Genomic DNA, 15,527 nt, shown 5'->3' on the forward strand with positions numbered 1-15,527 from the left:
TAGTTATTGCCCTCTCGCTGACTGTGGAAGGGAGGGGGAGCGGGCTGAGCAGGTGGACAGTCACATCCTGTATTATGGGATGATGGTGGGAGGCTGAGAGTGGTGCAACCGTGCCGGGAGACATCCTCTGATTTCACTTTTTTTTTTTAAGTCAGAGAGTAATTAACACAAAATTACACCCGGTAATAACTCACGAGATGGATGTGTAATCATGTTTGCTGCAGTGCTTCTGGTGTTGCACACAGCATAATTGCAGCAGTTCCTCTTGCGCTTTTGTCTTCGCCGGCGAGATTAAGATCAATCAGCAACTATTTTGATATTAAATTTCAGTTTTGAAGGAGAACAATGACAAAAATCTATCTTTCAATCTCCTCAAAAGTGTGAATTTTCTGTCATCAGAGTGAATGTTTGGAAGTTTTTAAACCAATTATTTTATTATATATGGCATTTCATTCAGACGTTCTTGCATTTTTGCACTAGTTTCCGAACAGTGAGAAGATGTAATCATGAAAACAGCAGACAAGTCTTTTTTCCACGTGCTGTTTGTGCACAAGTTTCACTCACAGGCGATTTCCTGTTTCTTAAAACACAAAGAAAATCTTTTCATCACATGAAAAAAATGCAAATAAAACACGTGTGATTAATTATTCTGGTCATATTTTCCACTCTGCGGTTCAAAAATTGATGTCCAATACCCTCTTATCCTCTCATGCTGTGAGCCCACCCACTTCTGCTAATGAACACACGCCGTAAAAGGCAATACACTGCAGATCAATACACTCACAGGAAATCTCTTTCACCCACACACACACACACATGGACACACACATGTTCACAAAGACTGTTTTTTATATCCAGGGAGCAATTGTGATAAAGGGTGTACAGAGGCAAAGGAGGAGGAGGAGGAGGAGGAGGAAGGACATGGAGGAGATGATTGTGCCACCAGAGCCAGGAAGATTGTAACACCTTAGCAACAAACAAGCCAAGCCTCCTACTGAGGAGGAGCTACACGAAGCCACACACACACACACACACACACACACACACACACACACACACACACACACACACACACACACACACACACACACACACACACACACACACACACACATTCACATAAATAGTCAGCTGAATGATCTTGATGAAGATTTTCTGGCACTTGGAAAACACACCCAGCCCGAGTGCCTTTTTTCCTTCTGCACACACACACATCCTTTTCCCACTCTTTGTCATTCCTGGCTGAACCCTGCACACTTGCCTCTCCTTACCACTGATCTCTTCTCCTGCAGCCTCCCCTCATTTAGCAGGTCCAGTTTGTGTGTGTGTGCATTGATGATTTACCACCAGTCCCTGCCTCTCACCCCCTCCTCTCCTCTCCGGCATACAGGGAGAAAGATGGAAGGGAGGGGATGGGGATGAGCCGTAAAAAAAGCAGGGACCCTGCACTGTCTGAGAGGAGTAGCAGGAGAAGCAGAGGGAGAGAAAATAGAGGAGGGGAAAGCAAGGGAAGGGAAGCGGGATCGCTCTGCATTGTATGGATCGCCTATTGGAACAAGGAGGGGCATGTAGAGGGAGGGACATCAGAGATTCCTATCAGTGAGCGGAAAGGAGAGAGAAACGCAGAGTGCGAGAGAGAAGCGCTGTGCATGTGTGAGGGTGTGTTGCATGTGTGTGTGTGTGTGTACGTGATGCGATTCGGACTCGCTGAACCTGTGCGACGGTGTCTCTGTCAGAAGGCTTCACAGGCAGTCGAGGAGCTGTGACTCGCCTCAGCGTCTCCACTTGTGCTTGGCGCCTGATGCGCTCACAGGACACTGGCTGCCCAGGAGACAGAGAGAGGGGCGTGATGGCCGGACGCGCCCTCGCTCGGTCATGCATTTCCCCAGAATTCCATCCATCTTCCCCTGGCTTCTGCTCCCGATCCCCTCCAGCCCTCATCGGTGTCCTTCCTGCGCGTCTCCGTGAGGCTGCCTGCCTTTTTGCCGCCGCGCTCTCTGAATGGATGCTGCTGTCAACACGCATGTGAGGTGTGCAATGAGAGCCCATGATTTGGACTGGACTGCATTCAGCTCTGGAGGTTACTGTGCCATGCTGCTTTAGGGTGACGCTAATGAATCTTTAAAGACTTCACCTTTTCACTTTACAGCTGCTCTCCAGTACATCCTTGATGACGTATGATGCAGGGCAGCTGTTATTCCGAATGAATCGAGATTTTTGAAGCGGTTGGACAGAGCAACATGTAAGCTGAGGGAGCGCTGCACATGAAATAAGGTCATGTAAATGATTACCATAAAGAATGAGGCATCAGACACCATAATGAAGATATTTTTGTCTCAGTGGCTGCATGCATGTGTTGTGGATACATTTTAATTGGGTGTTTTCTAGGAACAAAAGAGCTGCTTTCACTGTACTGACAGTGGTCCTGAAGGTTGTCAGGAAGGGTGGATTTTCTTTTTGAATCACAGAGAAATGACAATTAGATTGAGAGAAGAAATCCGTGACGGAAATTAAAATCCGAAACAAAGAAAGAGGGATTTGGGGGATGGATGAGCCCAAGAGTCTCTCTGCTGTTGTGTCTTCCGAGGAGAAACTTAATCTTCCTCCGTGTAAGTTTTTCGTCCTTGTCGTGTCGTCAGATTGTTTCACATCCGAACACGCTGGCGAAGCGTCGGTCGCTCATGTTGCTCTGTCTGGTTTCATTCATCTACTGTGTGTCTACTGAAGCCTGACCACATGAGCGGAGGCGGCGCCCTGCAGCAACGCACCACCTACCTCATTTCCCTCACCCTGGTCAAGGTAGAGGCTGTGGAAGAGAATGGAGATGAGGCCAAGAACAGCAACCAGGGGAAGGAGGTGGAGGCCAGACCAGGAGATGAGAGAGTGGAAGCTGAAGGTGGAGCTTCCACACGGACTGAAAATGGAGCTGGGGTGGTTTTAGGGGAACCACAAAGAGCTGAAGATGCTGTCATTGTGAAAGGGAGCGCTGATGAACTCAAGGAAGGAGAGAGGAGATCCCTCAGCCCTCTGACAGATAAACTACCCTCAAATGTCCCCAGTAAAGTGGCTGAAAAGCCACCATTCAACCTCTCTATCCCCTTACCTGCTGAGAGAGTCACGATTCAGAAGACAAAGTCAGCGGACGTAGTCGAGAAGCTGTTTTCCAGCCCGGAGGCAAAGCAATGCAGGTCTCCATCTCTAACCACTACGCCCCCTATGGAGGTGGCCGAGCCCAGCCGCACCCCAACCAGGACCAGCCTCCCTATCCGCCCTGCAGGACAGCGGCCCGTGAGCCTGCTCAAGTCTCACAGCAGCGTGGCCACCCGCGGCCGCGACTCCCGGGACGGTAGAGAACGCAGCCCTACCTCAGCCCAGAGCCTCGATCGCAAGGACTGCCGCGTGACGACGCGCTCGCCAGGCCCCTGCAGGGCCTCCTGGGCCGAGGCGAGCAGGACCGAAGGATGGCGGGACCTGCAGGACGAGGCTCAAACTGGAATACAGCTGGAGATTGGAGGTGGCATGGCTGCAGTGATGAGAGACATCCCCAGAAAGGACAGGCTGAAGAGCGGCTCAACCTCCCTACCCGCACCTCCTACCCAGGCCTCCAAACCGGCTCGCAAAGGCAAAAGCCGCACGCTGGATAACAGTGACCTGAACAGCCTCTCTGAAGACCTGGGCCTGGCAAGAGAAGCTCAGCAAGGACAGCAGGGCCATAGAGGCTCTGCTAAAGACAGAAAGATGCTCAAGTTCATCAGTGGCATTTTCACAAAGAGCAGCTCGGGGGCAGCGGGGTCATCCTCCACAGCGCCTCCCGTCTATATACAGAGAGACTCCAGCGAGGAGGAAGGTAGGAGGTCACAAACACATCATCACTGTCACCTCTTCAACTTCAAATCCATCCTTCAGACAGGGACCTTCATGTGTGCACAGGCATCCATTAGAAACGATTTGGGTGGGGTGGGGTTGATCTTTTTAAAGAAGCCTGCACAGAATCTATCTGCAGGCTTTAACACTGTCACGTTTCCCCAAAGCCATGTGCGTCTGCAAAATGATGATAGATGAAGTTCTTTGATCTGAAGATTGACAATAGAATCATCTTGGACAGTTTTAACCTAATTCCCCTCAGAGCGCGGGGCCAATTTCACATCGCTAGAGGGGTAATCTGCACGCACAAACACTGACACTAACACCCCCAACACACACACACAGTTAAGCAGTGTTCCCAGCGTGGCTTTAAGTCTCCTAATGAAGCCAAAAGGGAAAGGAGCTGGTGGTCGGATTGCGTCGCTCCATAAAGCTGGAATGATTAGAAAAGAGGAAAGACAAGATGATATTCGATCACCCACGTCAAAAAAGGGAAGTGAGGATTCACAGCGAATCAAGAACATCTCTAATCCTGTCTTTGATAGTCCACCCACTGCATGATCTGCCACTATAAGGAGCTTGTTTTTTTTTTTTGCACCTTCTTTCTCACCCTCTTTGTCTCCGTCAGGTTGAATTTAAATTCATGTGTGAACCTCGCGTGTGCCTTTTCTAAGCTTCGGGATTGTTGGGTTGTGAGTTGAGCGGCTGCAGCGTACAACAGTGCATCTCTTTCACCAACATGTTTGCTCAAAGACGAGGCGAGTGTCGGCCTGTGGGAGCGAGCGAGCGAGCGAGTGTGTTTATGCATTCATTCACTCATTGTGTATTCACACTGTTACACATGCACACTGTGGATTCCACTCAAATAGTCAGACCAGCCTCGCCGACCGTGCACACACACTCGCACACATTCGCGCACATACTCAAGGCAGGAGGAAGTGTTGCCATGGCAACCGGCAGGACTGCTGCTTCTGCTGCTGCTGCTATAGAGCCTGATGAAACATAGGGTGGAGGAGGTGTGCTTGTGTGTGTGCGCGTGTGTGCATGCATGTGTGTGTGTGTGCAGTGACACATGCTTGAGAGACAAAATTTCCTAAAAACAGAATTAAGTTTTGGATGTCAGCTACAGGCTGCACACGAGGGATGTGAGGGATCACTCGTGATTGGTTTGGCGAGGGGACTGAGGATAATTGGCTTTACGTAGGCATGTGTGTGTCGAAGCAGCAGAAGGATCACATTGTCTGATCGTTTTTGGCACCAGCAGCGGGCCATAAAGAGAGCTTAGAGTCAGAAAGACAGACAAAGACATGCAAAGTCTGTGTGTGTGTGTGTGTGTGTGTGTGTGTGTGTGTGTGGTAGGAGTTGGCCTTTTTCTGAGGGAGCCGGCTGCAGCAGCAGCTCGTTTGTAAGTGCCTTTTTTAATCGTGTGAAACACATCATCGCTGTGTGTGGTGTTAGACTTAGAAGCAGGCCTGAGTTTAATCATCATCTGTTTTTGAAGGACACATCACACATTCACACTGAGGATAACGGGCAGTGTATCTATCAGGGTAGTCTGCCAAAACCTCCCGGTCTCCCGTTGTCTTCCTCTAGTTCCTTTCCTGCTTTGGATTTTCTGATAAATGCTTTTTCTTTATCAAAAAAAAAAGAAAGAAAGAAAAACGGGAGAACACAGGCAGCATGGCTCCTGAATCAAAAGTAACGCCTACCGATATAAAACCTGAAAAACCTTGTAGAGGCATTAGTGGTCCTTGAAGCTGAAGATTCAATGTTGTTTGAGAGGAAAGCCACTCTGCAGCAATCTTGGTTGCGAACCAAGATATTCTACAATCAACCCACAGCAAGAAGAAGTGTAAAACTTTTTTTAACCACGGAGATGGAGCCCTGTGCAGACAGCTTTGCAGCTGTGTGTACTGATCTCCATCAGGCACCACAGTCATCACTGTTTCAGCCTCCAGATCTTATCGGACAATTTTGGCTAACAAGACAAAGCCCATATCTATACAAGAATAGCCTAAGACTATGTACTGAAAATGTCCTCCACACTATGCAAGACAATATTTCCCAGTTGTTTTTCAATTTGATGCATATTTGTGTCCAAAAGTTAATCAATTCCAAGTTGGGCAAGTCCCCGCCTCTAAAACTGTCGCCCAAAGGACTCCATAACTTTTTCCCTGTTAACAAAGAAAGAGTCATAACCACCTTGATGAGATGGAGATGTTAAACTTCTACAAAGCGTGTGCAGGATTAATGACATCACGGCTTCAGTCCAGAGTGCTACCTGTCAACTAAGCCTGCTTGACACCTGCTAAACATCAGAATTAATGCTGCTACCGTGAGCATGTTGATCCTGGCTTTAGCATTACAGTGCACTCAATCTGAGCTGCTACCATGTCAGCAGACTCTATTGTCACCTTAACACATACACCTAACAAAAATATGAATCCAGCCTAACACGACAGTCATTCAGTAAATCCTTTTTTATGAGGTGTTACTGCAGGACTGTCGCGTTTCACTCCTCTAATCTTTGCAAACACACTCTGTATCTGCATGTGAGTTTGCAGATATCTGTGAACAATGTTTGATCTTTTTTGGTTACTGTTCGTTGTCTGAGCCGTATAAACCAAGCATGTTTGACTGGATTTGGCTGCATGCAGGTAAACAATCCGTGAGGCGAGTGGAGAAAAAAAAGAGCATTTTGAGCCAAGCACAATGCTGAAACCAGCATTTGACCTGTCTGCAGCCTGAAACAAACCCTTAGCTCTCTTTTCTTCCCTATAACCTCTGTGATCTCTGATAGGTTAAAAGTGAGATGACCATAAAAGGGCCACACTGATGTAATTATCTGAAACTTGGCCATGTTTAATACAAGAGTCCACCATCGTAACAGTATGACAAAAAAAATACAGGAAAGCATAGTAGGTTCCCTTTGATGTCTGCATTCATAGTAAAATGGTGAAATCACACGCAGTCTGTGAAACGGGAACTTTAGGGCAAACTATCAGATTTCGAAACATCTGCTGGTTACACCGGAAGCTGTGAAACATCAGCCGCTGCCCCCAGAGGATAGGTCATTAGGCAAGCACTGATGGGTTCCCAGACAGAGCACCTAAACTGGCCACTGATGCTTTTTATGTCTACGAATCAATTTTTCTGTCTGTCTTTCCCTCCAATGGCTCTGGAGCTGCAGCTGGGTTTCTGGGTGTGGGCATCGCATCATATCGGGTGTATGCCACCTCTTTTGCCCAATAGGAACGCTGGCACAGCTGTCTGCGACCGAACAACTGCAGACGACTGTGTGCCACGATCACAGACACAATTTCAAGCCAAGTTTGCCGCTAAAATTGGCCCCTGATGATTTTAGAATTAGTCGATTAGGTAAGTCGCTGAAGAGGAAAGGAACCCCAAATAACTTTTCATATTTATTTTATTTGTCCAGTAAATCCTGCCATTTTATTTTATTTATATAAAGTGAAAACGGGATTTTGGGCTGTTGACCAAACAAACCAGACATTTATATGATCTTGGTCTCTTGACTTTCTATGACTTAGACAGATACATGCATAGATTATAAGTTTTAGTTTTAACAATAACCTTCCTTTAAATTTGAGAACTTTAAAACAAACTATTTAATATATGACTGTAGTCACCGTATCGTGTCCCACTGAACTTGGACTCAAAGCCTCAAAGATGGACAGACTAATAAAATATACACAAACTTTGCGCAGCAGGTCACATTATCTCTCAGTTAATACCATTAAAAATGCTCCAGAAGGCAGACGTTTGGTGTAGATGTGCAGTTCAGTGGCTTCACTTAGCAGACAGGTAGCAACTGCACACCGGTCATGTAAGATAGCCAGACCCCTAAGTTTAATCCAAACTTGTGATATACTAGAATTTAGGTATAAACATTTAGGTTTAAACAAAAAGGCAGTTTTATTGCCTATAATAAGTCCAGATAATAACATTAGGTTAAAAAAAAAAAAAACCAAACAAGCTCTTTAAGGCACAAGGGGTTGAAGATAAGGAACACAGAAATCCACAAAAGACAAGCAGACAATCCAACAGTGACAGAGGGAGAGCGGAGATTATGTATAGACAGAAGGCTGATTGTAAAACGAGAGGCATGAGGGAAGAAGGCACAAACAAACAATCACAAAGCAGATGAAAGGAACAAAAAGCAGGTAGTAAAACCAAAACAGGGCATAGGAGAGCACTGAAACACAAGAGCTGACACTAAACAAGGAAGACGGAGGGAAAAACAAGACAAAGACCTCTAAAAGCTAAAACAGACCAAAATGTTTTATTTATTTGTTTATTTTCATATCTGGCTGTAAACATGATTTTCTTCATGACCGTATAGTTATTACTGGTGGGGGCTCTGTGGGAACTAATTGGTTTTGCAGGCAGTTCATTAGAGGAATCACAGTTTTTTGGCACTTCTGTGTGTCTTGTTTGTTTGCTGTTTACCTCTGGATGCTGCTGCTCGGTAGAAACTGTGCCAGCTGTCAGGCAGAAAAGCGGTTGAGTCACTGAAGTCATTCTATTTTGGTGATCATACTTTACTTTCTCTCATACGCCATTTATAGCTGTTTCACCTCCGCATGTGTCCAGGTCATAATTTCATCACGAGTCAAATATAAATATTTTTAGCTGTAATTTCTTTTAGTCCAAACCTAAAAAGGTGCCTGACATCTTTGAGCAGCAGCAAGTTGAACACTAAAGGTTTCCATCGCTCAGCGCACAGCTGCCCGTCATTTCCAGCACGGGGAGAGCAGAGTGGATAAAGAGCGGTGTGGCTCCACCTTGTTGGATCCCCCGTCGTGACTGAAAGGTTATATTCATTAAGGCGACCTGCCAGGCCGCACGTGAGGCCAGTCACGCAGCAGCTGTGTGATTTATTGCCCTCCCACAGGCTGTTAAGATGGCTGCCCTTTTTACTGTATGTAATCTAAATGATGTGTCACCGCCTCGCTGACTGTTTGTCCCTGTCTGTCTCTCTCTCTAGTAAATATTGCCAACAGCCAGGAGTGGACGCTGAGCAGATCCATCCCCGAGCTGAGACTGGTGAGAAAACCTCCTTCACTGCCAGAGCATTAGAAAAAGAGGAATTTATTACAGTAATTTATAGTTAATTATCTGTATTGGAGATGAGGCTAATGCAAAAAGATATATGTGTATATATATATATATATATATATTTAATGAAAAATGAAACAATCATCAGTGAACCACTTTGAAGAGAAGACTTTTAGAAACAAAATATGTCACATCTTGAGTTCTGCTGTAAGATTCTTCTTCTGGTGTGTTAAACAGATACTAAAATTACACAATTTTTGGTACAACATACCTCTAACCTTAATCTGAGATTTTAATTTGAGATGAGAGAGGACCCTCGGGATCCAGGACAAAGAGGGAAACAAAATAACAAAAAAGCTGCAAATTAAAATCCAAAAATTAGGAAAGACCAAAGGAAACAAAGCAGGAATCCAAAACAAGCACCAGGTAAACTGGGGGGATGGGTTAGCCAGCTAAAAGAGCTTAAAGTCAGTTTTTTCAGTGTCATAAAAGGGGCTCTCTCTTTACCTGTTAGATCACCACGGTAACTGATGCTGAAGACATCACCTGATGTGTAACAGGTTCAGAGTTTTTGGTTAAAATCAGATGAAAAAAGTGTGATATCGTTTCTCTGCTGCAGGCATCTCATTTATATACAGTGGGGCAAAAAAGTATTTAGTCAGCCACCGATTGTGCAAGTTCCCCCACTTAAAATGATGACAGAGGTCAGTAATTTGCACCAGAGGTACACTTCAACTGTGAGAGACAGAATGTGAAAAAAAAATCCATGAATTCACATGGTAGGATTTGTAAAGAATTTATTCGTAAATCAGGGTGGAAAATAAGTATTTGGTCACCTCAAACAAGGAAAATCCCTGGCTCTCACAGACCTGTAACGTCTTCTGTAAGAAGCTTTTCTGTCCCCCACTCGTTACCTGTATGAATGGCACCTGTTTGACCTCATCATCTGTATAAAAGACACCTGTCCACAGCCTCAACCAGTCAGACTCCAAACTCCGCCATGGCCAAGACCAAAGAGCTTTTGAAGGACACCAGGAAAAGAATTGTAGACCTGCACCAGACTGGGAAGAGTGAATCTACAATAGGCAAGCAGCTTGGTGTGAAAAAATCAACTGTGGGAGCAATCATCAGAAAATGCAAGACATACAAGACCACTGATAATCTCCCTCGATCTGGGGCTCCACGCAAGATCTCATCCCGTGGGGTCAAAATGATCATGAGAACGGTGAGCAAAGATCCCAGAACCACACGGGGGGACCTGGTGAATGACCTGCAGAGAGCTGGGACCAAAGTAACAAAGGTCACCATCAGTAACACACTACAACGGCAGGGAATCAAATCCCGCAGTACCAGACGTGTTCCGCTGCTGAAGCCAGTGCATGTCCAGGCCCGTCTGAAGTTTGCCAGAGAGCACATGGATGATACAGCAGAGGATTGGGAGAATGTCATGTGGTCAGATGAAACCAAAGTAGAACTTTTTGGTATAAACTCAACTCGTCGTGTTTGGAGGAAGAAGAATACTGAGTTGCATCCCAAGAACACCATACCTACTGTGAAGCATGGGGGTGGAAACATCATGCTATGGGGCTGTTTTTCTGCCAAGGGGACAGGACGACTGATCCGTGTTAAGGACAGAATGAATGGGGCCAAGTATCGTGAGATTTTGAGCCAAAAACTCCTTCCATCAGTGAGAACTTTGAAGATGAAACGAGGCTGGGTCTTCCAACATGACAATGATCCAAAACACACCAAAGGAGTGGCTCCGTAAGAAGCATTTGAAAGTCCTGGAGTGGCCTAGCCAGTCTCCAGACCTCAACCCCATAGAAAATCTGTGGCGGGAGTTGAAAGTCCGTGTTGCTCGGCGACAGCCCCAAAACATCACTGCTCTTGAGAAGATCTGCATGGAGGAATGGGCCAAAATACCAGCTACTGTGTGTGCAAACCTGGTAAAGACCTATAGTAAACGTTTGACCTCTGTTATTGCCAACAAAGGTTATGTTACAAAGTATTGAGTTGTATTTTTGTTATTGACCAAATACTTATTTTCCACCCTGATTTACGAATAAATTCTTTACAAATCCTACCATGTGAATTCATGGATTTTTTTTTCACATTCTGTCTCTCACAGTTGAAGTGTACCTCTGGTGCAAATTACTGACCTCTGTCATCATTTTAAGTGGGGGAACTTGCACAATCGGTGGCTGACTAAATACTTTTTTGCCCCACTGTATGTGACTTATTGAGACGTACCAAACCAGCATCACCAAATGAATCCGTACTCAATGTACTCAATGTACAGGTAATAAAAAATGTTTCTTTGACACTGTTAGAATGAAAAGAAAAGCAGAGGCGGCACAGAACGAAAAGCAGTTACCAAAATAAAACAGGAAGTGGAAAACGCTTGTCTCTGAACAAATAGACAAGTCAGGGGGAGGTGAGGGTAACAGATAACAGGAAGTTCAGATACATAAGAAAGGAGAATAGATATCAAAGAAACCAAAACAGGAACCAAAAATACTGTTCAAGAGTCAAGGACCGTGAAAAGCAGGTCAGCAGAGATCTGTTGGATATTATGAGCTTAAAAGGTAAAGATGATTTTTTTTTTAAAGTCCCGAGTTCTGTCTGCAGGACGTTTGTGCAGAGTAGAGAAAGTATTCAAATTCTTAAACTAAGTCAGGGGCGAGCGTAGGTTCAAACCTCAGTTCCCAATCATAATGTCATGCATGCAGTGCCCTGTAATTAACATTAATGGAACATGTTGTTTGTTTGCAAACCTCAGTTCAATTGGATAAACATTACAATGTTACCCTCAGAAGCAGCCCAGTTAACTGGATGACCTTTTGTAGTGTCTAAGAGTGAAACTATTACTTTTTAGAGTGAAAAGTCAGAGAGTTCAATCTAATCGACCCGTTTAAGGGTGGAGCCTTTAGGCAAAGATTCAGTCATTTAGGAAGTTAAAGAACCATTTGTGAAAAAGCAGATAAGATAAGAAACATTATTTCAGTCTGTTAATCACATAGAGGCAGTCCACCCAATCATCAAGCACTTAAAGTATCATTATTCAGTACAGACACTGGGGAATCACCCTGCCAGTCTGCAGACCTGTACACAAAGCAAACTGGTAACAGAGTTGTTTTATATTAAAGTGTTTTCATTCAAACTGTACAAGCCCTCCTTTTAGTATGCAGACTTGTGTGCTACTGGAAAACACACAAAGCCTCCACGACTTGCATGAAAAACTACTTTGGATAAAATAATTTTTGTTTTTCCAGCTAACGTCACTTTTTGGTCTCTCTGTCCCCCCCCCCCCCCATCCTCCTCACTAAACTAGACACTAGAAAATGACAAAAATATAAGAGCAAGTGGGAGATGCACAATCGACAACAGTACAGCAGACTGTTTAGTTATGTGAAATCATCGTCAATGAATGTGTGTAAAACAGAAGCTGCAGCGAATAAATGAGATAAACTGTAGCCTTAAACATAAACCATATCAGCTGTACTGTAAACAAACACTGAAGCCCAGTTTGATCAGAATAGGAATAGAAATTTTTAAACTAAAATAATAATGCACATCAGCTCCTTGGCTGGCAACAATATACCAGCCTGATTAGTGGATCAGAAGGTTAAAATGAGCTAATCATCTCTGGTGATTTAAGCTATATTAGTGAACGTGTTTGACACTCTTTAGAGAACAAATAAAAATAAGCAGACACAGCAATGTCCCCACATTATCAGAACTATTTGTACTTTGCTATATTTTAGTTAAAGTCTGTTTTAAATCTGCATCACTGAAATTAGCACTTGAGGACCTCTAAAAAGGGTCTAAATGTACCGGTGAATTAAGTAGAGGTGCTCATATTGCACTGCAGTGATGCTGAATAACAATTAAAAAGCCTGGATTAAAATGTTCTGTGAGCATGGCAAAGTATTAAAAGTGGAAACACTCAAATAGCCAAACAAGCCCTCTGACTAACATCATGTTAATTTATTTTGTAACTGTTTTTGCTGTTGAGTTCATTTAAACTGCATTTTACTGTTTCAGTCGGTGGATGTGACGCTAATTTTAACTGTAACTAATCATGTTTTTCATAATGGATGCTGATGCTCATTATCTTCTCATTTGAGTTGCAAATTTTCAGACAATGGTGTGAAAATCTTCTCACAGTTTCCCACAGTCCAAAGTGAACAATGCATTTTTTTGTTTAAACAACTGAAACTATTAAAGTAATGAAAAGGGAAGAGAACAAGTCCTCAGCAGAAAAGCTGGAATCTTTAAAAACAGGCATTTTAGCAAGAAAATAAGTATCAGAATAGCTGCTAATTGATTTTTCTGGTGGAAAATACTTGCTCATGTATATATTGGTAGTGCTTTGGCTTTAATGGAAAATCTTAATTTTGTTCACCACCATTGAGTGTAACTTAGTAGAAATGATATGACATGGTGCTGTGTGTAACCTGAGCGGTGAAAACCGCATACTGACAGAAACATGTCTTGCAACTCAACAACCATCTTTGCAACACCTCAGGGCTGAGATTTTGAACCTCCCAAATAAATGAATGGGTAAAAATCCAAAACCTTTATTTCATTGGTCACTAAGGCCATAAACCCTGTACAGGATCACAAATCACAACAGATAAAGACAGTCCAAAAAGCTCTGAAAATTTGTCCCAAAACTAGATTTACCCAAGAAAACAATGAGTACATTTACCTACATTCTCAGAGAGATACTAAGGTTGCCACCGCACACCTGTCTTCACTGTAGGCAGTACAACACAAAGCGGTTTTAACGATATTTTGTTATATAATCATGACCACTGATTCATAGTCCTGGACCTAAAAATTCGCACCTTTATTTTCATATTCCTAAACATTTTGTCTGTCCGCTCTCATATAAACTGACTCAGGTCCATGTAAACAAAATTCCTGTTTTCCAATTAAATAAAAAGAAATCCCAGTTGGAGACCAAAGGAGCTGTGATAGCGATTCATTTCCCTGCCTACACCAGACTCACAAGTTTGAGTCGTAGGCCACATATTTTTCACACTTTAGCCAAAATTATCTGGTCACGTTTAATCATAAAAACTACTGGGTTTAGTTTAGAAAAAGATTAAATTAAATTAAATAGTATTTAAATAGCCAAATCACAGTACCAGTTGCCTCAAGTTGCTTTAGTTTTCTTAAAAAATGAGCAGGTACTCTGTGACAGTGGGAAGGAAAAACTCCTTTTTAACAGGAAGAAACCTCCACTTTTTGCATTGTTGTTGTTTTTTGGTCGCCATGTTGATGCACTTCCATCAAAATGTTGCTCTATTTTCTGACTAAAAAACAACTTGACTTGAGACTTTGCCAGTGAGCCCAGAAGTTCCACCCACCTGCCATCCAGACCTTCGGTTTATGAGAGGCAGCCAATCAGAAGGAAGTTGGCTTGAAGCAGTCAAGGATAAAAAAAGGGAAAAATATAAAGTGAAACTGATCTCAAATTAACTAATGTTCAGTTATAGCCATTTTTATTTTTATTTTTATTTTTATTTTTATTTTTATTTTTATTGATTGTTCTCTTGTGTATGTCTGGCTAAAAAAACTGGAGCACATGAAATGTTATGTGCCACAAAGAGCTTTTGAACCATGTACAGAGCGGTTCCCAAGCTCTTTAAGTGCCAATACAGGTTGTTTCAGACACCAGATGAACTGAGGTGCTGCACCAAGCCCTCGTACTGAGCAGTGAATTGTTCAAAGCCTCTCTAGTGAAATCCAAAAATAAAAATATGAAGCTAAAAATGGGCATCATACTTTCCCCGAATATTTTTGAACACGGGACTTTTACCAGATTGCATTACAATGAAGCACTTTTATAGCACTTTCAGAATTATCTTCACCTACTCACTGCTGCACATTTCTGTATGTGGATGACAAAGCAGTCTACAGGCGGAAAATACAGATTAAATAAAAGACAGTGTAATCTGCCTAAAAGGAGCCAAAGCTTATCCGATGGAGGAACTGAAAGTCTGCGTCTGATGTGTTTTAATTTAGTCTGAGAGTTATATTTGATGCATGGTGCTGTAAATGTGCATGCAGGCTGAACCTGAATCAACTTGTGTGTGCTGCATTTCCTTCCTCCTTCTCTCAGGGTGTTCTGGGAAGTCTGAAAAGTGGCAAATCGGCGCTGGTAAACAAATACATCACAGGCAGTTACTCAGCAGTCGAGAAACCTGATGGTAAGACACAAGCACATCCTATCTAAAAAGTGTCTTCTTGTGTGCGTGAGTTTTGTATTTAATCATGTTTAACCTGTTCAGAGAGACACCTCAGAAACCTGGTGCATGATATGGCTTCATCCTCGGGGTGTCACTCTGCTGAATAACCTGTCACTGTCACTGTTCCTGACAGGTGGACGGTACAAAAAGGAAGTGCTGGTGGATGGTCAGAGTCATTTATTATTGATCAGAGAGGAGGCTGGACCACCTGATGCTCAGGTGCTTCTTTGTGATGATGTGTATGTGTGTGTTTGTGTGTGTGAGTGCGACAGACCTGTAACACTGCACATTTCATCGTCCATCAGTGCACAGTAAGATAACATCTGT

General features: G+C 43.6%; 1 protein-coding gene across 4 annotated transcripts in view; it reads left to right on the plus strand.

The window, feature by feature from the left end:
- Positions 1-1,432: 1,432 nt before the first annotated feature.
- The window catches only part of agap2 (ArfGAP with GTPase domain, ankyrin repeat and PH domain 2), a 31,940-nt gene continuing 17,845 nt past the window's right edge, over positions 1,433-15,527 (plus strand). For 3 of the 4 annotated variants that reach the window (XM_006793977.3, XM_006793978.3, XM_006793979.3), the window contains exons 1-4: positions 2,624-3,847; positions 8,873-8,931; positions 15,074-15,161; positions 15,334-15,419. In XM_006793977.3, the coding sequence (XP_006794040.2) occupies positions 2,737-3,847; positions 8,873-8,931; positions 15,074-15,161; positions 15,334-15,419 (1,344 nt within the window). In that variant the 5' untranslated portion in view covers positions 2,624-2,736. The other variant, XM_087833703.1, reaches the window with a different exon arrangement.

This window comes from Neolamprologus brichardi, chromosome 20 (assembly GCF_056152115.1).
Source record: "Neolamprologus brichardi isolate AB-2024 chromosome 20, ASM5615211v1, whole genome shotgun sequence".
Lineage (NCBI taxonomy): Eukaryota > Metazoa > Chordata > Actinopteri > Cichliformes > Cichlidae > Neolamprologus > Neolamprologus brichardi.